At 43.3% G+C, this 26,442-nt stretch overlaps 1 protein-coding gene across 6 annotated transcripts in view; it reads right to left on the bottom strand.

Annotated features, from left to right (window-relative positions):
- Positions 1–26,442, bottom strand: part of rab27a (RAB27A, member RAS oncogene family) — a 121,568-nt gene that overhangs the window by 14,718 nt on the left and 80,408 nt on the right. For all 6 annotated transcript variants that reach the window (XM_078530356.1, XM_078530353.1, XM_078530354.1 and 3 more), the window contains 3 exons: positions 15,285–15,370; positions 6,211–6,314; positions 3,298–3,421 (listed from right to left, as the gene is read on the bottom strand). In XM_078530356.1, coding sequence (XP_078386482.1) covers positions 3,298–3,421; positions 6,211–6,314; positions 15,285–15,370 — 314 coding nt within the window. The remainder of the gene's footprint in view (positions 1–3,297; positions 3,422–6,210; positions 6,315–15,284; positions 15,371–26,442) is intronic.

Genomic DNA, 26,442 nt, shown 5'->3' with positions numbered 1-26,442 from the left:
TATGTTTTCTAATGCCATTTATATAGTTTGTTTTTCTCATGTGCACAAGCAAAGCTTGTAGTTATACAATTCTCTATATAATTACCCCTCAATAAAGCAAACACAAAGTTCTGTGTCCAGCTCGCAATACGTTTTTTCTTCCCCTTTTTGTTTTGGATTCAGGTTAGCAGCTAATGCTGCACATGGACTTTGCAAATCAAAAACACTCAAAGAGAGAGCAGCAAACAGTTTCAAAATTCATTAGTTATTGAGTAGGTTCTCAGCATTGTAAATGTCTGTATTCACAATTCCAACCAGAGAGAGCACATCAAACATTTATCAAGATACAATTTTCTTTTCCAGAGGCTGTTACATAGCATCTGAAACTGTTAATTGTATTCAGGTTTAAGGTGCACCCTAATGTAAACAGTTAACATTTCCAAAAGCTTTGTTGAAATAAAGTCCACTTCATAATATCTCAAGTATTGCTGAAACTCTACTCCACTCTCATTAGGAAAAGTTCTCAAATCAAGCCTTGCCTTCCATGGAATGCTGTAAACATCCCTTTGGTTCCGTCAGGGCAATATGATGCCAGATCTCATTATAGCCATTATAACATCGACAGTAGAGTTGAATTTCAAAGGTGAGCTGAGTGCGACAGCCCTTGACATCAAGGTATTTTGCCCCAGCAAAATTGAAGTCAATGGGAATCAGGGGTAAAAAAACTCCAAAGGTTAGAATTACATCTAGCTCAAAGGAGGATGATTATGGTTGTTGGAGGCAAATTATCTCAGCCCCAAGACATCACTGCAGGAGATCCTCAGGGTAATTCTCCTTGGCCCAATCATCTTCAGCTGCTTCAATGACCCTTCCCTCCATCATAAAGGTCAGAAGTGCATGGGGATGTTCACTGATGACTGCACAATGTTTAGTACCATTTGCGACTCCTCAGATACCGAAGCAGTCCATGCCACATGCAACAAAGCCTCAACGACATACAGGACTGGTAAGTGGCAAGTAACATTTTCGCCACACAAGTGCCAGACAATGACCAACCCAACAAGAGAGAGTTTAGCCATCTCATTCATGCTGCAGTAAGCGCATTTTTCAGATATTTTCAAGTATTCAGATTTCCACTGTTAATAGCATGGTTTTCTTTAAAAGCACCCAATTAAAAAGAATCCTTTCCAATGGGACATTGCAACGTCTAGCAGCATGGATACTGCTCAATCAAAGATTGGTGACAAGAACTTCCAAGAGTTAGATACAATGAGTGAGGCTTCTAGGCTCATTCCCAACATTTAAGTCAGTGGTCACTTAACTAGACATTGTTCAGATCCCCATATTTTTCTGCAGCAACCTATATTTTTTTTAAAAAGGCTATAATTGAGCCCCTGCATGAGGCATGTTCTTTTCCTTTCCCTCTCCAGTGACACATCTTAACCCCCTACCACCAACCCCCATAGGAGTTCCTGACAAGAGGAGAATGGAAGCCTTAAGTAACTTGTGTGCCCCACCCCCCCATGGGAAAATGCAAGAACTCTCCTCAATACCTGCCAAATCATGGTCCAGCAGGCCTCATCAATCCAATGCAGTGCAACATGCTACCATTGTACCCTACTGCGCCACAATGCTCACATCCCACACCTACCATTATATAAAAGCAGAATACAGCATCCACACATGAATGCTTTGCCATTTTACATTATGGTAAACAAAAGCTTTACTGATCACGAAGAAAGACATGTCCTTTGCAAAATTATAGTAATGAATGCAGACATCCAATAAATTGAATTTATTTGGGAGACTGACATAGTGGTAATGTCACTGGACCAGTAATCCAGAGAACCAGGCCAATGCTCTGGGGACATGGGTTCATCTCCCACCATAGCTGCTGTGGAAGTTAAATTCAATTAATAAATCTTGATAAATAGTCTCAGTAATGGCGACCGTGAAGCCATCATCGATTGTTATAAAAACCCATCTGGTTCACTCCTGTCCTTTAAGGAAGGAAATCTGCCATCCTTACCTGGTCTGGCCTACAAGTGACTCCAGATCCACAGCAACGTGGTTGACACTTAACTGCCCTCTGAAATGGCCGAGCAAGATAATAATTTCATGGGAAGTTAGGGATAAGCAACAAATGCTGGCCTTGCCAGCGACGCCCACATCCCACAGAAGAACAATTTTAAAAAATAAAATGCAGGAAGGAAAAGCAATTCTACCCATTGCAAACGATGCTGACAGAGATCTTAGCACCAAATGTAAAAAAGCAAGCAGTCCATTCAATTCAATTCTCCTATTCTCAAATGGTTAGTGAAAAGGCACCTCATCTGAGAGGGCAGGCCAGTAGAGACTGATTTTTCAAAGTCAAACCCCACAATATTCACACCGCAATAACATTTCAGATATTCTATTTAAGAAATCACACATTCAATACTAGCTCAGGACATATATCACCTTCCTTTCAAATACAAATCACACTGCTTTACTTTCCTCCCACACCAGCAAGAAACACTCAATAAATCACAACAGAAATGCCTCTGGAGCAGGCACTGATTAGCTGGCAGCACAGCTCTGTTCTTTCACTGTAAAACTAGCAAGCCATGTATTATTAATAAGGTACAATGCATCCTACTTCCCCATTTATATTTCACTATTTCAGGCTCCATAGATTATACAACAATATAATTCACTTATCCACCCAATAGGAATCAGGGAGCTGGAAAAATATCTGATAGCTGATGTCATGCTGTCAATCATTCAATCTCACCGAAAGCTGAAGAGGTGTAAATGTGAACAAATAGATTACACCCTGATCTTTGATGATCTTGGTTGGATCACTCAGGATTAGCGGCAGCAACACTTCAAGCTTCCTCTTTTAAATAAAATTAAAATCAATTTCAATTAACTCGTGTACTGAAAAATAAACCAACTAGTGAGATCAAGGACTGAGTAAAACCCAAACTGGGTTTATGGATGACCAGTCTCAACTTAATGAGCTAAATGCCCGAGCAAAAACCATTGTCTTTTAGGTCCTCTTCCACCTTTAAAGCATTTAACGAAACAATTTTTTTCCAGACATTTGCATCTGACTGACACAATGAGAAAGTTGTGCTTATGCAACAATCATATTAGTGAAGTGTATTGCAATCTTACACTTAACACGTAAATATTTCCCCAGCAAACCTTATTGAACACACTGCTTGAAGATAGCCAATAAGAATGTCTGACTCGCAGTAAAATTCACTCATGAACATAGGGACTTCCCATTCGATAAACATCAAATGTTTTACAGTTTGGGAGGAGAACACTTACCCATATTTCTCTGCCAACTCCCTGGCTGCTTCTTCTTTTACAGCCCTCTGATCCTCTAAATCACATTTATTGCCGCATAATACAATGTCTGGGTTTTCACAGTATGCGTGCATCTGAAGCTGGCCTGGATGAAACATTTATCAGAGAGAGAAAGACACGCACAACTATATTTTATAAAAAGATAACAGTGCAGTTAAAATTTGAAACTTCACAATTCCTCAAGAACACCCATTACAGGTGAGACACTGAACAGAGCAAATATTACAAAACGCAAGATAATTCCAGCATCCAATCCCCAGAAAGGAACAGGAAGTTCCCTGGAAAAGATTACTCCAGGATAAGGCACTACAGCACTTCAAATGTATTTCATTTAATAAAAAATACACCTGAACCAAAGATTAATTAAACAATTTTTTATTTCAAAATTCACCAGACAGCAGTTCATCTCCTGATCCTGCGTAAATCTCCACTGCTAGTTTGTGAAGACTGTGAAATCCCTGTACTTTCCAGTTCACTGAAGGAGATGAGCGTTAAGGCTGAGACAGAGCAATAAAATCTTCAAATTCTACAGTTTGTTGCAAAGACGCCCTTGTCAATGGCCAAACAAACATCTATAATTCAGAACTGTGGGTTTTTTTTTTGATAAGCAGAGGGATCTTTATCCAGGAGTAATCCTTTACAAAACCAAAATTTCTGTTCTTCAGTATGATTTTACATTAAAACTAAGTCAAGTTATAACTTCTTAACCGCTTCATACAATAGCTGTCTTGCTTACATGGGCCAATAATCCAAAAGGGGAGGAATGAATGGGCTGCCCAACTCCTTAATCACATGGTCAACCAACATGGGGCGCTTTTCCCCCCAGGGGTGCAGGTGTGAATCCAATACTCATCCCCACCCACCCCCATCCCCTGCCAGCAGGTTTGAAGGTGGGGTGGGGCGGGGGCTTGGGAAAGTGTAGCATGTGGCCTGTCTACTGCTATGCACCCCCCACCCACCCCGGGCTGTCACCCATTTCATGGGGGATGATGGAGGCATTGGGTGCCTCGCCTATTGAGGCTCTTAAGTAGCCAATTAATGGTTGCTTACAGGTCCCATCCTGCCGATATTTTACCAATGGTGGGGAGGGGAGGGGGGCGCGGGGGAAAGAGTGCCCATGACAAGCTGGTTGCCCGGCAGCTTTTTGGCTGCACAGCTAGTGCCGTGCAAGGGGGCAGTACCTCTTTTGGGGATCCTGTGTCAAATGGAGGCACCACATGCTCAAGGTCATACCTATAACCCTCCCCCTCCACAAGATTCTCAAATCTGACCTCCAGCCCCCCCCTCACTCCCTCACTGGGGCCTGCCAGCCAGGGTTCACCGATACCACAAACTTGCCTTCAGCCCGGCCTCCTTGGGGACTGGCTGCTGCGTCTCACGCCTTTCCCTGAGGGGAACGCCAAAGTGGAGAATGTGGGCATCGATCCTACTACCTCTCACATGCTAAGCGAGCGTTCTACCACTTGAGCTTGGGGACTGGCTGCAGTACCAGCAGTGGCCACTGCTCAAACTTAGCACTGCAGGGACTACAGAGCTGCCGGCCATTCGATTGGCTGGTAGCTCTCTAAGGTTGGGACTTGCTCCCCAGGTGTAGGTGAAAGTCTCGCCCCGAGCCAAATTAATGCTGTGTTGAACATTGCAAACAAGGAAACAACAATGTAAACCAGAACTCCAAAGAGTAATTAGTGTACATGGGATGTATGACAAAAGCAGCAACATGATGCACAAAGTACTCAACTGCATAGGTCACATGTATTCCCCAGGTATTAAAACTACATCTCCCTCGTTTATAATTTATGGACAAAATCTAAAATCCAAATGTTTTTGGCTCCCTACACAATACATACACTTTCGCTGAATAAGCTATTGGGGAAATAAAAACACTAGGGGAATGAAACATTTAACTTCAGACCATTAGTGAACACCTTTTTACATTTTGTCAAACTGTGACCTCTCAAAAGAGCTCATAAGGTCTGCAAAATAGTTGGAAATATTTTAAGTTATTGTAAAGCCATTTTGAATTCAGCAGATACTAGATCAAAAAGTAACCTCTGCCAGTGCATAAGGAGTTTCAGAAATTCCAAGCGCTGCAGTAAAATGGTTAACGAGATTGTCACAGAGATAAAAGGAGCAGCAGAAATAAAACAAATAAACAAGAGCAGGAGGCATCAAAAGGAAGAACAAACCCTCTCCTTGGGGTGGAGGAGGGGGACAGGTGGCTGCTGCTATGCTGCGTAGGTCTGGTTACAAGCAGGAAAAGATTGTGAATGCGAGTGGAACTTGCACCTGTACAGCTCAGCTAATGAATCAGAATATCACACATAGCACAGGCCAGGGAATTCACATTAACGCTGGCAGGTTTGTCAATGCTACAATCCCAAAAAGGTAGATGAAACATAGTGTATAATTCTGCACATACACCTAGACGAAGGGATTAATAAACCATTTAGTTTTCTGACAAACAGTAAAAAAAAGTTCACCAGTTCTTAGAAACCTTGCTGAAAAATGTAACAGCCGATTGGGTCAAACTGGATAGTACGAAATTATGACTGAAATCTGCTATATCTGTACTAATTAAGGACATTTCTCTCACTCCTCCCATCCACTTCACATCAACATACTCCGCAGTTTTTAAGTCCCCATTCCCACATGGACATCAGTGGGTTAGCAGGCAAAGTGACCTTCCTCACTGCCATGGTTAACCTAGCTCCAAGGACATGCAGGTATGAATCAGTTCTCCGACTGTAGAGAAACTAAGCATCAGTGCACTGCCGCCACCTTTTTGTGCATCAGCCATGCAAAAGCAAATAAAAAACAAACTTTGAACTCAAGTAAACAGAGGCAAGCTTTTATTTAAAAAAAAGCTGAACTTACTTATCCAGTTTCTGACATTGAGGAAGCTTTGCTCATTTGTCAAGTCAAATATCAAAAGAAAACCCATAGCATCTCTAAAGAAAGCAGTCGTTAGGCTACGGAACCTAAGAGAAGAAAGGAAAATCATCACAGGGCTTCAAAATAGCATCATGTAACCGGCAATTGCCAATAGCAGAAAACAGATAACAGTTTATGCAAAATAAAAGTTAGAAAAATGCAATTACAAAATTAAAATAACTTTTATGATAAGAGCTCCATCTTCAGTTAACTTTGGCAATCTGAAGCCCAAAGAATTAGAGTCTTCCCAAATAGTAACTGTACTCTGGAACTCCCTCTCTAGTTTCCTCCATTTGTTTACAAACCTTCTCAATACCCTCATCTTTGATCATACTTTCAATCCCACTTCAAATTGTAACCTCTCTCCTGTTCCCTTCCTCCTCCTCAAAGTTTTCCCTTTTACCTCCTGTTTAGTGTCAACTATCCCCCTCCTATTCACGAGGGAGCAAGTGTGTAATCCAAGTAGCTTTAAGGACAGTGGCTGCAAAGCCAAGTACAGGACAATTACCCAGCTCTGGTGAAACATGGCCTCAAGTGAAGTCTTTCTGATCATTTGCATGTCAGGATCATGGAAACACATGGGCGGAGAGAAAGGGACTGGGAATATGAAGTTACATTACGGAGAAACATCTTTTTTAGGAGCCAGGCAGAAACTTCGCTTTGTGCATTCATCCAACCTCAGTCAAACTGTCTGAAGCCATTTCACCTCAGACATCCCCATATAATTTTACAAAATTTCTCAACTGAAATACTTTAAATAGCTAAAAGGCCTCTTGTCACATTAATGTTGACTTTACCCCATAACTGGCATCAGGTAAATTCAAAAGGTAAAACTTTCAGTCACATCAGCCCCACATCAAAGCCACTGCCTCACATCAGAAACAGTGCCAAGGTACACCCAATCACAACACACACACACACACACACACACACACACTCTGTTTCTTACAATTTCAGAGTTCACTGTTCATAGCATGAGCACTGCTGCTTTTGACACAACAGTTACCTTAAATTATTTGGAGAAATTTGAATCCTATCTCTGCATCACTGGAAGATCAGAAGTCAGCCAGAGGTTATCTTGCTGATTTCCAAGCTATAAGTTAAAACTGTAATTTATTTTTATTGCAGTAAACATTTACACATTAGCTGATGAATTCCCTTGGCTATTGAGATTTTTGGAGTCATCAGTTGACGGTACACACAGACATGGACACCATAAGATGTAGGAGCAGAAGTAGGTCCATCAAGTCCCCTCTGCCATTCAATGAGATCATGGCTGATCTAATAATCCTCAACTCCACTTTCCTGCTTTTTCCCCATAACCTTTGATTTTCTTACTCATTAAAAATCTGTCTATCTATCTCAGCCTTGAATATTTAACGACCCAGTCTCTATAGCCGTCTGTGGTAAAGAATTCCACAGGTTGACTACCCTCAGAGAAGTCCTCCTCATCTCGGTCTTAAATGGGCAACCCCTTACTCTGAGATTATGCCCTCTGGTCCTAGACTCTCCCACAAGGAGAAACAACCTCTCAGCATCTACCCTGTCAAGCACCATAACAATCTTGCATGTTTCAATAAGGTCGCCTCCTATTCTTCTATGCTCCAATGAGTACAGGCCCAACCTACTCAACCTCTCCTCATAAGAAAATCCCTCCATACCCAGGATCAACCTAGTGAACCTTCTCTGGACTGCCTCCACTGCCAGTACATCTTTCCTTAGATAAGGGGACCAAAACTGTTCACAGTATTTTAGGTGTAGTCCAACTAGTGCCTTGTATAGTTTTAGCAAGACTTCCCTATTTTTATACTCCATCCCCTTTGAAATAAAGGCCAACATTCCATTTGCTTTCCCTATTACCTGCAGAACTTGTATGCTAGCTTCTTGGGATTCATGCATGAGGACCCCCAAATCCCTCTGCTGCAGCTTTCTGCAGTCTTTCTCCATTTAAGTAATATCCTCTTCTATTCTTCCTGCCAAAGTGCATAGCCTCACATTTTCCCACATTATATTCCATCTGTTAAGTTTTTGCCCACTCACTTAACCTGTCTATATCCCTCTGTAGACTGCATCATCCTCACCACTTGCCTTCCCACCTATTTTTGTGTCATCCGCAAAATGGCGATAGTACATTCATTTCCCTCATCCAAGTCATTAATATATATTGTAAATAATTGTGGCCCCAGCACTGATTCCAATGGCACTCTACTAGTTACAGATTGCCATCCTGAAAATGCCCCCCTTATCCCAACTGTCTGTCTTCTATTAGTTGGTCACTCCTCTAGCCAGGCTAATATACTACCCCTGACCCCATAGGCTCTTATCTTATTAAGTAGCCTTATGTGTGGTACCTTATCGAACGCCATTTGGAAATCCAAATATATTACATCTACTGTTTCCCCTTTATCTATCCTGCTTGTTACCTCCTCAAAAAATTCTAATAAATTTGTCAGGTATGATTTCCCCTTCATGAAGCCATGCTGACTCTGCTTGATATTATGCATTTCTAAATGCTCCACTATTACATCCTTAATAATAGACTCTAACATTTTCCCAATGATGGATGTTAAGCTAACTGGCCTATAGTTACCTGTTTTTTGTCTCCCTCCCTTTTTGAATAAGGGTGTTACATTGGCATTTTTCCAATCCTCTGGGACTTTTCCAGAATCTAAGGATTCTTGGAAGATTACTACCAGTGCATCCACTATCTCTGCAGCCACTCCCTTTAATATCCTACGATGCAACCTATCAGGTTCAGGGGACTTATCCACCTTTAGTCCTGTTAGTTTCCCTAGTATCTTTTCTCCAGTGATAGTTATTGTGTTTATTTCCTCCCCCACTTTTGCCCCTTTATTATTTAGCATTTTTGGAATTCCATTAGTGTCTTCTACCGTAAAGACTGATGCAAAGTATTTATTCAACTCCTCTGCCATTTCCTGGTTCCCCATTATTATTTCCCCAGCCTCATTCTCCAAGGGGCCTATTTTCACTTTGGTCTCTCTCATCCTTTTTATATATTTAAAGAAGCTCTTACTGTCTGTTTTTATATTACTTGCTGGTTTACCCATTTATTTTCTCCCTCTATTTTTTTGGTCATCTTTTGTGGGTTTTTAAAACTTTCCCAATCCTCTGGCTTACCATAATCTTTGCCACATTTTATGTTTTTTCTTTCAATTTGATACACTCCTTAACTTTCTTGGTTAACCATAGTTGGTTTATCCTCTTCCTAGAATCCTTCTTCCTCATTGGGATATATCTTTGTTGTGAGTCATGAACTATTTTCTTAAACGTCTGCCATTGTTCATCAACCGTCTTCTCTGCTAAACTCCTTTCCCAGTCCAATCCAGCCAACTCTCTCCTCATTCCTTTGTAATTACCCTTCTTTAAGGTTAGCAAAGTTGTTTCCGACCCAAGTTTCTCACTCTCAAACTGAATGCCAAATTCTACCTTGTTATGGTCACTGTTTCCTAGGGGATCTTTTACTTTGATTTTATTTATTAAACCTGCTTCATTACACATGACTAGATCCAAAATCGCCTGACCTCTGGTTGGATCCACAACATATTGTTCTAGGAAACTGTCCCAAATACACTATGAATTTTTGCTCGTGGCTACCTCTCCCACATATAATACATGGAGGCTTGCTCTATCCAATTCTTTGTCTTTTGCAGTGGTACAATTTTGTTGTTGTTTACAGGAAGCGAGCAAAATTCAAGTAGAATTAGGCCTAGTGTGGCACCATAGAAACTGGCATTTACTGTGTGTGTACGAAATCAAAATTGTGTGACTAAAAATTTGGTAAACATTTCAGAGAGGGCTTTCAATCTTTCTGGTCAACATTTATCTCTCAAACAGCACCAAAAAACATTGAGCTGAATTTTACAGGGGCGTGTATTACTTGTCCACCGACCCCCACCCCCGTTAGAAATGTCGGTCACAAACCAACCGGCTTTAAAAAGGCTGCCCATCAGTGGCCTTAACAAGCAGAGGGTCAAGACTTTTGTCCCTCAGTGGAAGAAAGTCACACCCTCGAGAGCTGCAGGCCAATCTGATTGGCCCAGAAGTTCTTGCAGTCCCAGAGGTGCCAGAACTGACTAGTGGGTGCAACTGGGACAGCTAGCAGCCCCATGTAGACGATCACTGGCATCTGGACCCAGGTACATCCCAGGCATTTAAAAAAAAATTTATTCATGGGATGTGGGCTTCGCTGGTTAGGCCAAGATTTATTGCCCAACCCTAATTGCCCTTGAGGAGGTGGTGGTGAGCTGCCTTCTTGAACCTCTGGTGTAGGTACCACCCACAGTGCTGTTCGGGAGGGAGTTCTGGGATTTTGAGCCAGCGACAGTGAGGGAACAGTGATATGTTTCCAAATCAGATGGTGAGTGGCTTGGAGGGGAACTTCCAGGTGGCAGTGTTCCCGTGTCTACTGCCCTTGTCCTTCTAGATGGTAGTGGTTGTGGGTTTAGAAGGTGCTGTCTAAAGAGCCTTGGTGAGTCCTGGCAGTGCATCTTGTAGATGGTACACACTGCTGCTACTGTGCGTCACTGGTGCCACTATGCGTCACTGGAGGAGGGAGTGAATGTTGGTGGAAGGGGTGTCAATCAAGTGGGCTGCTTTGCCCTGGATGGTGTATGGCTTCTTGACTGTTGATGGAGCTGCACTCATCCAGGCAAGTGGAGAGTATTCCATCACAATTGGGGCTTCTGCTTTGCAAATGGTGGGCTGGCTTCGGGGAGTATGGAGGTGAGTTACTCGCCGCAGGATTCCTAGCCTCTGACTTGCTCTCATAGCCACAGTATTTATATGGCTAGCCCAGTTCAGTTTCTGGCCAATGGTAACCCCCCCTGGCTATTGATAGTGGAGGATTCATTGATGGTAATGCCATTGAATGTCAAGGGGCAATGGTTAGATTCTGTCTTGTTGGAGATGGTCATTTTTAAAATATATTCATTCATGAGATATGGGCATCGCTGGCTAGGCCAGCATTTATTGCCCATCCCTACTTATCTTTGTTCAGAGGGGGCACTTAAGAGTCAACCACATTGCTGTGGGTCGGGAGTCACATGTAGGCCAGACCAGGTAAGGACACCAGGTTTGTTTCCCTAAAAAGGACATTAGTGAACCAGATGGGTTTTTACAACAATTGACAATGGTTTCATGGTCATCATCCGACTCTTAATTCCAGATTTTTAATCGAATTCAAATTTCATCATCTAGCGTGGTGGGATTCAAATCCGGGTCCCCACGGCATTGCCCTGGGTCTGTTTAACCTGCTGCCATTGCCTGGCACTTAAGTGGCAAGTAACATTCCCAAGCCTGGATATTGTCTAGGTCTTGCTGCATTTGGACATGGACTGCTTCAGTATCTGGGGAGCCACTGAATAGTACTGAACATAGTGCAATCATCAGCAAACACCCCCACTTCTGACCTTTTGATGGGGGGAAAAGGTGATTGATGAGGCAGCTGAAGATGGTTGGGCCTAGGACACTACTCTGAGGAACTCCCTGCAGTGATGTCCTGGAACTGAGATGATTGACCTCCAACAACCACAACCATCTTCCTTTATGCTAGCTATGACTCCAAACAGCAGAGAGTCTCCACCACCAGCAGCACCCCCTTCCCACCAATTCCCATTGACTCCAGTTTTGCTTTTTCCCTGAGGCCACACTCGGTCAAATGCTGCCTTGATGTCAAGGACAGTCACCCTCACCTCACCTCGGACATTCACCCCTTTTGTCCATGTTTGAACCAAGGCTGTAATGAGGTCAGGAGCTGAGTGACCCTGCCAGAACCCAAACTGAGCATCAGTGAGCAGGTTATTGCTAAGCAAGTGCCACTTGATAGCACTGCTGTTGATCACCCCTTCCATCACTTAACTGATGATCGAGAGTAGACTGATGGGGCAGTAACTGGCCGGGTTGGATTTGTTCTGCTTCTGGCATACAGGACATACCTGGGCAATTTTCAACATCACAGGGTAGATGCCAGTGTTGTAGCTGTACTGAAACAGCTTGGCTAGGGATGCGGCAAGTTCTGGAGCACAAGCCTTCAGTACTATTGCCAGAATATTGCCAGGGCCCATAGCCTTTGCAGTATCCAGTGCATTCAGCCGTTTCTTGATATGTGGAGTGAATTGGCTGAAGTCTGGCATCTGTGATGCTGGGGATTTCCAGAGGAGGCTGAGATGGATCATCCATTCGGCACTTCTGTTCGAAGATTGTTGTAAATGCTTCAGCCTCAACTTTTCCACTGATGTGTTGGGCACTCATGTCATTGAGGATGGGGATATTTGTGGAACCCCTTCTTCCAGTGATTTGTTTAATTGTCCACCACCATTTACAACCGGAAGTGGCAGGTCTCCAGGGCTTGGATCTGATCCGTTGGTTGTGGGATCGCTTAGCTTGGTGTATCACTTGCTGCTTATACTGTTTGGCATGCAAGTAGTCCTGTGTTATAGCTTCACCAGGTTGACACCTCATTTTTTGGTATGCCTGGTGCTGCTCCTGGCATGCCCTCCTTCATTGAACCAGGGTTGATCCCCTGGCTTGGTGGTAATGGTAGAGTGCAGGATATGCCAGGCCATGAGGCTACAGTTTGTGGTGGAGTACAATTCTGCTGCTGCTGATAGCCCACAGCGCCTCATGGTTGCCCAGTGTTGAATTGCTAAATCTGTTCGAAATCCCATTTAGCACGGTGGTAGTGCCACAGAACAGGATAGAGGGTATCCTCAATGTGAAGACAAGACTTCGTCCCCACAAGGACTGTGCGGTGGTCACTCCTACCGATACTGTCACAGACAGATGCATCTGCAGCAGGCAGGTTGCTGAGGATGGGGTCAAGTATGTTTTTCCCTCTTGTTGGTTCCCTCACCACTTAGCCGCTAGACTGGGTCTGCAGCTATGTCGTTTAGGATTCTGCCACCTTGGTCTGTAGTGGTGTTACCGAGCCACTCTTGGTGATGGACATTGAAGTCCCCCACCCAGAGTACATTCTGCGCCTGTGACACCCTCAGTGCTTCCTCCAAGTGGTGTTCAACATGTCAACATGGAGAAGCACTGATTCTGAGTTGGGGGGGGGGGAGAGGGGGTAGTACATGGTAATCAGGATGTTTCCTTTCCCACGTTTGACCTGATGCCATGAGACTTCATGGCCTCTAGAGTCGATGTTAAGGACTCCCACAGCAACTCCCTCCCAGCTGTATACCCTGTGCCATCACCTCTGCTGGGCCTGTCCTGCCGGTGGGATGGTGATGATGGTGTCTGGGACATCATCTGTAAGGTACGATTCTGTGAGTATGGCTATGACAGGCTGTTGCTTGGCTAGTCTGTGAGACAGCTCTCCCAGTTTTGTCAGAAGCCCACAGATGTCAGTAAGGACGACTTTGGAAGGTCGACAGAGGTAAGTTTGCCATTGTCATTTCCAGTGCCTAGATCGATGCTGGGTGGTCCGTCCTGTTTCACTTCTTATTGACTTGATTTTAGCAGTTTGATACAACTGTGTGTCTTGCTAGGCCATTGCAGAGGGCATTTAAGTCTCAACCACATTGCTGTGGGTCTGGAGTCACATGTAGGTTAGGCCAGATAAGAATGGCAGATTTCCTTCCCTAAAGGACATTAGTAAAACAAATGGATTTTTAAAAAATTATAATTGACATGGTTTCATCGTCATCATTAGGCTCTTAATTCCAGATATTTTATTGAGTTCATATTCCACCATCTGCTGTGGTGGGATTCAAACCCAGTCCCCAGAGCATTACCCTGAGTCTCTGGGTAACTAGTCTAGTGACAATACCACAATCGCCTCCACTTTTTGGGCAGGGAGGGATCAGGAGAGTGGCAAGGGGGTGGGGGACCAGGTTTTAGAGGCAGGGCAGGGTGTACAATCTTGGGGTGGGGCGGGGGGGGAAATCCCCCAAAGTATGTACACCACCCCTCCCCCATCCTTACTGCCCTTTCACCAATTTTGGTGAAAAAAAGAGCCTTTCTACTCTCGCCAACGGATTGAGATCCTTAAGTAGCCATTAATCGGTCACTTAGGGCCTCAATAGGCACAAGGACCTGCGAGCTAGTGGGCGCCTTACCCAACCCCCATTTTATGAGGACCGGGTTGGGGTGGGTGGGAAGGTCATGTCATATTTGACATGTCCCCCTCCACTGTTGAAAACACCCAGCAAGGGCTCGTAAAATCCAGCCCATTATCTGGTCATTAGCAAAGATTGTTTGGTGTGCCTTGTTGTACAAGGTGTCTTCCGCATTTCCCACATTACTTCGTCCCCACAAGGACTGTGCGGTGGTCACTCCTACCAATACTGTCACGGACAGATGCATCTGCAGCAGGCAAGTTGCTGAGGATGGGGTCAAGTATGTTTTTCCCTCTTGTTGGTTCCCTCAGCCATACTTCAAAAGTTCTTCACTGGCTGTACCGCACTTTGGGACAGAGGCAGTGAAAGGTGCTATATGAATGCAAGTTTCTGAGGGAACACAGGGGAAGGCCCAGGTAAAATTCTTGATACACTGGAGCTGGGGAAACGACAGCACACTCGATAGAAGAGACGACTGAGGGGTTGGGTTCAAGGCTGGTCAAATATGTCTCCTTAATGGAACAAAATCAGCCAGGTTCACAGCTTCACTGTTTTACTCTTTCATCTGTTAATGTCTTGCCTGTTGCAGTAAGAAGCAGGAATTTTTTACGTGACAGATAATGGAGTATGACCAATAGTCCAATCCAATCTGGAAGAGCAACAAAATAGGCTTCACCACACAGTGCAAATCGGTGCCGTTTCCTGTATAGAATAACTGCAGACATACGCGAACTTGGTTCCATTTACAGATAAGCTGCAGGATTGAACAACTTTAATGAAAACTGTCTGTGCATGGTCAGAATGGTGGAGCCTGTGGTTGGGAGGAGGAGATATTTCAATATTGTATACTGAAAATAGTGGAAGCAAGTGCAGAGTTCCCATAGATCTCATCTCATAATCCTTAAAAAAAAACCCTTGAAAATGATAAACACCCACCTCTCCTGACCAGCTGTGTCCCACAGCTGAAGGTGTATCCTCTGTCCCCTCCCTGTATTACCATCTGGGCCACTGGGCTTATAAACCTATGAAAAGATTTAAAATTTTATTTAAAAAGAAGTTAGGTTACAATAGCAGAGCAGCAAGCAAGCTAGCCAAAGCTTGGGATGAGGTCAAGGAGGTTGAACATAGCACATTTCAGTACAAATTATCAGCTGATTCAACTTGGGTTTTTGCCAAAGGGTGATGCTCACAACAATGGTTTTAAAGCAATTACTACCCGAAAAGTCAATATTTGTTTACATGTAGCACCTTCAGCCTTCATGTAGAGAGTCCGCACATGGGCCCCATTCTACAATATCCTATAGCTGGCAGGCAGATGTCTCCAACACACTCAGTGTAGGTGGCATACACAGCGCACATTCATCCGGGATAAAAGCAAAATACTGCGGATGCTAGAAATCTGAAACAAAAACCAAAAATGCTGGAAAAACTCCACAGGTCGAACAGCATCTGTGGTGAGAAAGACAGAGTGAACGTTTTGAGTCCGTATAGCTCTGAAGAATCATACAGACTCGAAACATTAACTCTGTCTTTCTCTCCGCAGATGCTGTTAGACCTGCAGAGTTTTTCCAGCATTTTCTGCTTTTGTTACACCTTCATCCAAATCTGCTTTGCTGCATCTGATCCATCAAGAGAGAGGCCCTAGTGCCGGAGACCAGGATATTTCCAAGCTTTCAAAACGAGTACCAGGTAAAGTATAGGATGGATAGGTGCAAATTAAAACGGTTTTCCCCTCTCCAAACCCTCAGACGAGTTCCCATTACTGCAACACTGGTCACAACAATCCCCAAACTCTGTTAACATAGCTCCAGAGTGGAATTGATGATTTTGCAAGCCAAGCAGCTCATCAACCAGACAGGGATGTTTTCATCAACTTGGGGACTTACGTAAGAAGTAAACTTGCAGCAATCATGAACCAAATGCACTTCAAAAGGCAAAGTGTAGAAATTCATAGCATCAGTCGTATGTCAGGCCACATCATTCACCCTAATCGTGGGCCAATGTGCACTGCGGACCCAAATCCATCCGTCATGAAAGAAACAAGCCCATTTGTGCTGATAATCATATATACTTAGTGTTCACTGCATGTAAAGTGTGAATAACAGTGACAAAAATGAAACATTTGCAATTGCACAGTATTATTTTATCCCTTTTCTTGACTGCCAGTTTGCAAGGTGTTAAAAATCTTGATAAGCCTTAATTTTAAACAAAGATGAAAGCAAAATACTGTGGATGCTGGAAACCCAAAACAAAAACAGAAAATGCTGGAAAAACTCAGTAGGTCTAACAGCATCTGTGGAGAGAAAAAAAATGGAGTTAACGTTTTGAGTCCGTATGACTCTTCTTCACAGCGTTCAGTCATACGGACTCGAAACATTAACTGTTTTCTCTCTCTCCACAGATGCTGTTAGACCTGCTGAGTTTTTCCAGCATTTTTCTGTTCTTGTTAATTTTAAACAAACTGGACATCCTCGAGTGGTGATTTCCAAGTGGAGGCATGTGTTGTTGGAGACGTGGGTTACGAACTTCTGGTTTGCAACCAAAAGGAGTGGGGTAAACATCAAGTCCAGGGGAGCGGGGTACAAAATGCGGCCAACACAAGACAGGATAGAAAGGAGGTATCAAGGAGGTAGCAAAGTAGGCAGAAGGTCGGCTGGGTCTGTGTGGTAACAGACAAGGCAGAAAAAATGACTAGCTTTGCAATAAACCTAATTCCAAGCCTTGGTAGGTTATCTTACTGAACAATTCAGTTCCAGCAGTAATTAATTGGAAAATCTCTGTGATTAAAACAAGTTCTATAAATCCTTCAAGTTCAATATGTTCTTGCTGAACCTAACTGTCTCCTTGAAAATCCGTCAGCTAAAGACCAAATGGCAGCTGAAAGTGGTTTCTGGCAGCTGTTCCACCCACTCCATTGTCAGTCAATGAAACGAAGAAAATCAGAACTCAGGCATAGCCCAGGAGGCACTTCCAGTTACAGATTTTGAAAGAAGTGACTAGAGAGCAAACGACTGCAATAAAAAGCCAGAGATAATGGAAATAATTCAACAAGGAACTAACTACAAAGAACTAAGCAGTTACAAGTCAGCAAAAACAGCTCTCAGAATAATCAGACAATAATTAGCTGCTTGAAATCAAGACAGATACTATTAAACCACAAAGCAAGTCAATTGCTTTAATTATAGCACTTCAAAAAGCAGAGCAGAAAATACTAGATTTAGCACTTCAGCCATTAGCTGAATCATATTCTATTGCTCACACAAATCAAAATAGTTACAGGAAGTTCAGACACATGGTTACATCTACAGAAACAAAATGTCCCTAAACGTCGGAATCCAATACATTCCGAACAGACGGAGGTAACATCAATTTTGTCAAAAGGACTTCGAAAAAGAACCTCATTGACGTTAGCAAAATGCCAGTATTTCAAACTGCAGTTCATCTCCCCCCCACCCGCCCCCTCTCTCTCTTCCAGCGTATTTGATACTGCAGCAAGACCAATTTACACTCATCAATGGATGGTTGGATTTCTTACTCAAATTACTTGCAAGAGGGGCCTGAAGTGAAGTTACATGCAACCTCCTCAGAAATGTTAAAACAAGAACTTTGGCTGTGTATTTAAAACGACGGAATTCATTCTCCTTTTTGTGAATGGGGCATTATTCCCCCTCACCACCCCCCATTAAGCCTTTGAAAGGACAGAGACCGATATCACTTTAGACTGAACACATTGCAACTTCCAGAATCAAGTGTTGAAATCTCCAGTGCTTCACATGCTCTTGAGCCACCATTTAAGAATTAATGTCTTCTTTAAAAAAAAAGAAAGTAATGTTTGATGCTATTGCTACGACCCACCCCCAGGTGAGATTCCCCAAAGCGAGATCCCTCAATTTGTCACCATCTGGCTGGGACATCCCCAAATTGTTATGCCCCAGGTGAGGAGGAATGAACTGGCTCCCTGTCTTTATTCAGCAACACCCACCCCCCCTCCCCCTTTTGGTCGCAACAAGATTTAATCTAAAAACGATCCCTTTCATGGATATCTTTTTCCCAGACCCAATCATTCTGGTTTTGAAAGAGTCAACTTGATCAGACTTTCTAGAGTTGAAGGCAAGAGTAAGTTTATTAACTACCAAAGGCAAGAAAGGATAAAATACATGTATGTACCATTTTACAGGTTAAAAGAAAGAATGCAAATGGTCGGTTTTGAAGTTCCAGTAGTGTTGACTTCAGTAGAGAGGGAGAGAAATTGGGATACCTGCAAAATGGCAATTTGGAGGGGTAGTGTGTGTGGCCATTACTTCGGTGTCAAACTTTCAGCACTTGCTCTCTCAGAACACCCACCAGACAGACAGACACCAGGGCAGCTTTTTAGCTCACTTTTAACCCCTCCTTTGTATATTCCAAGTGGGAAGCAAATTCACAAATCTGTTTGGGCATTGCCCACAGGATTTCTTGATGAGGTGATACTCATCTCCCATTATGTCCCATTGTCTCTACCAGAGGGAACAATTAGTTTCTCGGTGTCTTTAAAAGTACCTTGGCTGGCAACAGGGTGGGGTTCCATTACCTCTTAGGGAGTCGCCCTGCAGCATTTCAGCCAGTGGCTTGTGTGCATTTTTAAAAACTCAGGTCTTATTTTTAAAGTCTAATATTTCCAGATGCAGTTCAGCGTTTTTTCCTTCATTATCATGGCACTATGCAATGTTCAACAAAAAAATTCTCAGCAACTTTGTGCCTTCCTGAAATATGTTGGGTCAGGATGCAATTGGTACTTCAGAGTTGTGATTCGCCCAATGGGAATTTACAGCCAAGGTTTCTTCACCCATATCCCAGACTCATGCAATTCCTGTAGGGGCCTCCGGACAGGTGACAAGTGTGAGCATCCTTGTTAGTTTTTCATTGCCTGGACACGGGGCTAATTATAGAGACCTACTCCTGCATGGCTCAGATCAACCAAGGCAGCAGACTGCAGACCCAACCAGGTACCCCCTCCTGCCCTCAGCTGTTCAGACCATACACACAGAGCAAAAAAAGCATACAGCAAATCAAGGAAACTAGACAGGGTGGGGTTCCCTCCACTCTTTCCCCAGCAATGGACATCACTCATCGGCCTCATATCAGATGACCACCGTCGCCCCACCATTGTCTTTTTACACAAGCGTTCGTTGAGGCCCAGCTGAGACTGAGCCAAGCTGGAACTGACTCTGTGCTGTGCTGTTAACTCATTACGAAGTGGCTTGTTGAAGAAAAGGTTTTCAGCTAGCTAGAATAAAGCTCCTGGACAGGAAATGCCAATGCTTCAACACATTGTGTACCTGGTTCCCCTTTATATAAATGCCATATTTTAATAAATCAGACTTTTTGAGACAATTTATTAAAGGTAACTTTACGGCCATGGTTTCAATTTCAGCAATCACACTACCAATAATAATCACATGGTCTTTCATTACTGACAGTGACCCAGGGTCCTGTAAAGGCAGGTTAGAGCTTGATCAATTATAAATCCAAACTTCCACACCTATTAGTTCATAGTAAAGATCTGTGCTAAAGTCACCATCACCAACCTCTTCCATTTGGGCCCAGCCAGCCTCAACATTTCCGGCAATGCAACTAATGCTTACACTGCTTTTATTGTAGCACCACCAAATCTCAATTGGGAAACAGCAGAATTTGCAGTGGTGTATTTTAGAGGTTTGTTTTGAACATAAGAAATATGAGAAGAGCAGACCACATGGCCCCTCAAGCCTGCTCCACCATTCAGCATGATCAAGTTTTTAAAAAGGAGAGCAGACAGAGAAAGCAAATGGCAGCAGAGCCAATAGGGGAGCTGGGAGAGGCAAAAGGACATGCCTTGGAGACAGAGAAGTGTAATACAGCACAAAGAGAATGTGAAACTTAACCTCAAAATGCACAAATAAAACTGCAGGAGGTATATCAGCAACCTAAAAAATTTATGAAAGGATGATGACTTTGAAATAATGTCTAGGGGAAAAATTGAACAGAGTGTTCACCAACATAACCTTCCAATTCCAAATGCTACAAATGAGATTTGTACGATAGTAATATTCTCAGTCAACTTTCAGCTCGTTATTGTGGCCTTCAGGTAGCCTGATGTCTGCAATCATCCCATCCACATAGGACAACAGCTTGTGAACTCAATTAACATATACAATAAGGCAGCTACATGTTTGGGAGCACCCCTAAAGATTTTCTTCAAATATTTTTTGGCGGCAGGGGCTTGAGGGGGCAGGGGGGAGGGATATCATCAGCATTTATCAAAGTGACAAGAGGGGAACATTTAGCTGAGAGAAGTTAATGAGCTATCAAATGTGAGGAAGCTAGATTAACATTAGTAGATGGAGTCATTAACCAAGGGCTGATCAGAGACTTAATTTCAATGGCATTTACTAATTCAGCTCCAACATGCTGGCAATACACTTAAATCTAGTCTCCCTGATGTTATCAACATTCACTGTAAAACAAAAACAGCCCAAACATGTAACGGTATAGAAAGGAAAAAGGAAAATGTCAAAAATTAAATCAATTATTTCAGATAGGCTGGTGATGACGTTGCCTAGAAAGTACAAATAAATCTTAAGGTTGTAGCTGCCTGTTCATATTTAAGAATTACCCAAGGGCTCTGTGACCAAGCGGACTTTAAGGCAATAAGATACAACAGTAAAAGGATCTAGGTTCATGGGTTTTTGGAGAGTTAGCTGAACTGCACTGGAGGTGGTGCTATCATTGGCCAAAGGAGAATCTGCCAGAAATGCTAGTGACCTCTGCTGAAAAGAGCACCAACATGGTGCCCACCATTACCAAATACCGTGGTCTCGGTTGTCACATGGCACACTGAGCACCTAGGTGAAATGCAGAGGATTGTGAACGTGAATGGATCTAAACCCCCGCTGGTATCCACTTCAAGAGGGGGAGGGGGGAAAAGAGAGAGAAAACGTATTTAAACTGCTCTCTGCCCATACCACTCCAACCTGCATTCACTTTTAATGGTGTGTTATCACTTACGACACAGAAAAAAAGCAGCATATGCTCTAAAATTGTCATAACATTTCCTTTACTGTTGGTCCCCTGGTTGTTTCAATTTTATTTGCCTCCCTCCTTGAAGAGCTGAAACACCAAAAGAAGCAATACATCTTATATAATAAAACTGAAGGTCACTGCAGATTTCCACCTACTGACACTATTTCAGACACCCAGTCACAACTACTTTAACCTATCCTGCCCTTCAATGAATTGTGGAAAATTTACGGTGTAGAAGGAAGTCAATTGGCCAGTCTTATCTATGTTGGCCGAAAAAGAGTTATCCAGCCTAGTACCACTTGGTCTGTAGCCCTTTAGGTTAAGGCACTTCCAAGTGTCCATTCCAAGTACTTCTTAAATATGATGAGGGTTTCTGCCTCAGTGACCTATTCAGGCAGTTCTCCGCTCCCCTCTAATCCTTCTTCAAATTTATGCCCCCTGGTTACTGACCCCTTTCCTATCCACCATCTAGACACAATCATTTAATGCACCCCAAATAAATCGCCGGTCAACCCAGTGTTCCAAAGCAAACAATCCCAGGTCAGAAGTGGGGATATTCACTGACGATTGCACAATGTTCAGCACCATTCGTGACTCCTCACATACTGAAACAGTCCATGTCTAAATGCAGCAAGAACTAGACAATATCCAGGCTTGGGCTGACAAGTGGCAACTAACATTCACGCCACACAAGTGCCAATAAGAGAGAATCTAACCATCACTCCTTGATGTTCAATGGCATCTTCATCACTGAATCTCTCACGAACAACATCCTGGGGATTACCATTGACCAGAAACTGTACTGGACTAGCCATATAAATACTGTGGCTACAACAGCAAATCAGAGGCTAGGAATCATGCGACATGTAACTCATCCCCTGGCTCCCCAAAGCCTGTTCACAAACTACAAGGCACAAGTCAGGAGTGTGATGGAATACTCTCCACTTGCCTGGATGAATGCAGCACCCACAACACTCAAGAAGCCTGACACCATCCAGGACAAAGCAGCCCGCTTGATTGGCACCCCCATCCAAAAACATTCACTCCCTCCACCACCAACACACACTGGCAGCAGTGTGTACCATCTACAAGAAGCACTGCAGGAACTCATTGGCTCCTTAAGCAGCACCTTCCAAACCCACAACCACTGCCATCTAGAAGGACAAGGGCAGGAGTTACATGGGAATAGCACCACTTGGAAGTTCACCTCCAAGCCACTCACCATCCTGACCTGGAAATATGTCACCATTCTTCCACTATCGCTGGCTCAAAATCCTGGAACTCCCTCCCAAACAGCACTGTGGGTGTACCTACCCCACAGACTACAGTGGTTCAAGGCAGCAGCTCACCACCACCTTCTCAAGGGCAATTAGGGATAGGCAATAAAGGCCGGCCTAGTCAGTGACGCCCACACCCCATGAATGAATTTTTAAAATTTAATCTTTCCTCATAGCTAAAATTCTCCAATCCTACACAACATCCTCACAATTCTCTCTACCCTCTCTAGTGCGATCACATCCTTTCAGTAATGCGATGACCAGAACTATACATGGAATTACATAGACTATAAATGTGAGCACACCAAATTTAAAGCAATGTTTTTAGCTCAAAAACTGTGAAAACAGAGATATGCTAACAAAAAAAGTTCAACACAAGTCTTTCAAAAGCATTTACTATAGTTAAAAGTTAACTTCAATTGAGCTTTTGACTTATTAGGAAATCAAATTCTCCGATGACAGATTTCATGTTGCCACAAGACTGCAGCTGGCAAGGCAATAGCATGACATTAATTGAGGTATTCATCAAAATGTGCACTGCACCATGATAAGTTTCAAAGATGAAAACCTCTTAGTCATTGAGCCATCTGGGAAACCAATTCATACATAGATCACACTAACAGCTAACGGAGACAAAGTTTCACTCCTAATGGATCAACTGCTGCACTCAGCAAACCACTTGTGGTGACTGAGCAGCAGGAGCCAATGTCTTATTGACAAGGCCATTGAAGACATTAACAGAAAAATGATGGAACTATAAACAGAGATGCCAACCCACTGGGAGAAATACCAGGATATCAAATGAGACAAAAATGGAACTTTATTATGTTGGCTAACAAACTCATGGCCTTAAAAAAGGCAGAAGTAGGCAGAATTACAGAAAGAGATTTACAGAACAAAGAAAATGTTAATTTGATTAAGATTGAAGTAAAGTTCAACCACTGCAAAACTATTTACCCAACATCTACAAATCCCAAGGTAAGACACACAGATAAACAGCTGGATGAGGAGCAGGACAAGGGCTGCAGCTTCACTACACCACTTCCATTTGGCAGACTTCAAGATCAGAGAGTTGCTTGGGAGACGAGGAAAAGAACAGTAAAAGCATAGTATAAAAATAGTATTGAACATATTTTATAAAGGTTAAATGCTTTTCAAAACTTCTTCAGTATGGGAGTCAACAAAACAAAATTAAGTGGGTCAGTTTTAAAAATCACCTGCACTGGGAGATAAATAGAATGCATGTCCTGTTGAGTTTGTAGTTCCAAATCATTCCGAATGCCTCTTCACACTCAAATAAGTCATTTCAACAAATATTTAGGCAAGTTCCCACATTCTTTACAAATGATACTTCAGACCTGGATTTTGCTGCAAGGATATGTGCACTTGGTTTCTCAAGATGGAGGAGATAAATTTTTTTTGCGGAAGCTCTGCTTTTTTTAAATTGAAAAAGAAGATTGGCCGGGTGGTTTATAGTGAGGTTGAGTGTCTTGGGCTACAGGGAGATATAGAAGGGATGGTCAAATGGGCAGATAAGTGGCAGATGGAATTTAACCATGAAAAGTGTGAGGTGGAAGGAGTAATTTGACAAGGAAGTATTCAATGAAGGGCATGGCGCTAGGAAGTTCTGAGGAACAAAGGGACCTTGGTGTGTGTGTCCACAGATCTCTGAAGGCGGAGGGGCATGTTAGTGGGGTGGTGAAAAAGGCATATGGGACACTTGCCTTTATCAATCGAGGCATAGATTACAAAAGTAGGGAGGTCATGTTGGAGTTGTATAGAACCTTGGTGAGGCCACAGCTGGAGTACCGTGTGCAGTTCTGGTTGCCATATTATAGGAAGGATGTGATTGCACTGGAGGGGGTGCAGAGGAGATTCACTAGGATGTTGCCTGGGATGAAACATTTAAGTTATGAAGAGAGGTTGGATAGACTTGGGTTGTTTTCGTTGGAGCAGAGAAGACTGAGGGGGTGACCTGATCGTGGTGTACAAGATTATGAGGGGCATGGACAGGGTGGATAGGGAGCAGCTGTTCCCCTTAGTTGAAGGGTCAGTCACAAGGGGACATAGATTCAAGGTGAGGGGCAGGAGGTTTAGGGGAGATGTGAGGAAAAGCATTTTTACCCAGAGCATGGTGACGGTCTGGAATGCACTGCCTGGGAGGGTGGTGGAGGTGGGTTGCCTCACATCCTTTAAAAAGTACCTGGATGAGCACTTGGCACGTCATAACATTCAAGGCTATGGGCCAAGTGCTGGTAAATGGGATTAGGTAGGTAGGTCAGGTGTTTCTCACGTGTCGATGCAGACTCGATGGGCTGAAGGGCCTCTTCTGCACTGTGTGATTCTGTGGGGCAGGGGAGGGTTCATTCAGCGGCATAATTTTCGGTGATCCCGAGAGACTTGGACTGAAATTCCAGCAGACTGCTTTTGCAGTAGAACTATTGTGACGCCACCCAAATCCCAGGCCACGGTATATTGTAAACGGGTGATCGGAACCATTTTCAGCATAATGGAGGCACCTGTTTGAGGTGATTGGGGAGGTATTATAGGAATAAGAAAAAAATGTACAATCCAAGACACATACGAGACAGCAAGAAAAAAATAATGTGTTTAGTTCTGTTGAAGGGTCAGGAGGACTCGAAATGTCAACTTTGTTCTTCTCCGCCGATGCTGCCAGACCTGCTGAGCTTTTCCAGGTATTTCTGTTTTTGTTTAAGAAAAAAATAATATAAAGAGCGAGGGAGCGGAAAAAAAGGAGACTCCGAGGAAAACAAAGGACAGAAGAAAAATGGAAAGACTGACAAGACAGCAGGAGGATAGAAACCCCTAGGAATTTCTTAGGTTATGCTATTGTTAGGAATCTGGATTAGCAAAACCAGTCAATAGGGGAAGGGGGTGGGTTCAAGTTAAGTTCACACAGGCACCAATCAGCACATTGTATGGGTTGAGGTAGAATACAGTCTTCTCCAATCTTCAAAAATGTGCCATTACTCTGGATTTGCAGGTCAGCAGACCAACCTTCATTTAACACCACCACCCCCCCCAAACTGATAGACACGTTACAAAATAAACATTCACTTGTACCTTAATAGCTGTATTCGCAATTCCAAATCTGAAAAAGCTCCTCAAAAAAAACAGCTCAGTATTGCTCAACAGGAAGCACCGAAACAAAATCCGTCACTTATCTGATCTTATAACATGATAAAATAACATCCGCCGTACCTGTTGTCTATATGGATTGTGGTTCATTTGGCAACAACCAATATATTTGCATATCAAGCAAATTTCACTGTGGGTATAAACTTTTGCTTCAACCAACTTCTGCAAACTGCAGCGATTAAAGAAACCCTAAGCATGGAGCTTAAACCTTGCTTACTTTCTCCTTTAAGGGCACATGGAGCTGAGCAGAGGCTCTCTGACATCCTGCATCTCTGCTGTTGTGGTAAACACATCATTTTATTTTGGTCAATTGCCAGCCTGGACAATTTGCTTTGAGTGTCATTTGAAGTTATTGCACAGACAAGAGTTTCTTGCAGCCCAAATCAGGGGTTTAATTGCTGGAAGGGCACCCCGGTCATAAAATCAGCCCGCTGTGTGCACACAGTGCAAGGGTACCAGAAACAGGACAGATATACAAATGCATTAGTGTGGTTTATTATATTAAAATAAATCACTGGAAATGGGTGTGCAGGAAGCCCAGTTGTGTCGCCTAACTCCTGGCCCCACCAGTCAGAGTCCAATGAGAACACTTCACCCAGCGGCAAAACTCTGCATGG

The sequence above is a fragment of the Cetorhinus maximus genome, chromosome 26 (genome assembly GCF_964194155.1).
Source record: "Cetorhinus maximus chromosome 26, sCetMax3.hap1.1, whole genome shotgun sequence".
In the NCBI taxonomy this organism is placed as follows: domain Eukaryota; kingdom Metazoa; phylum Chordata; class Chondrichthyes; order Lamniformes; family Cetorhinidae; genus Cetorhinus; species Cetorhinus maximus.
The sequence above is the reverse complement of the archived record's forward strand: the minus strand, read 5'-3'. Positions and strand labels throughout refer to the sequence as shown.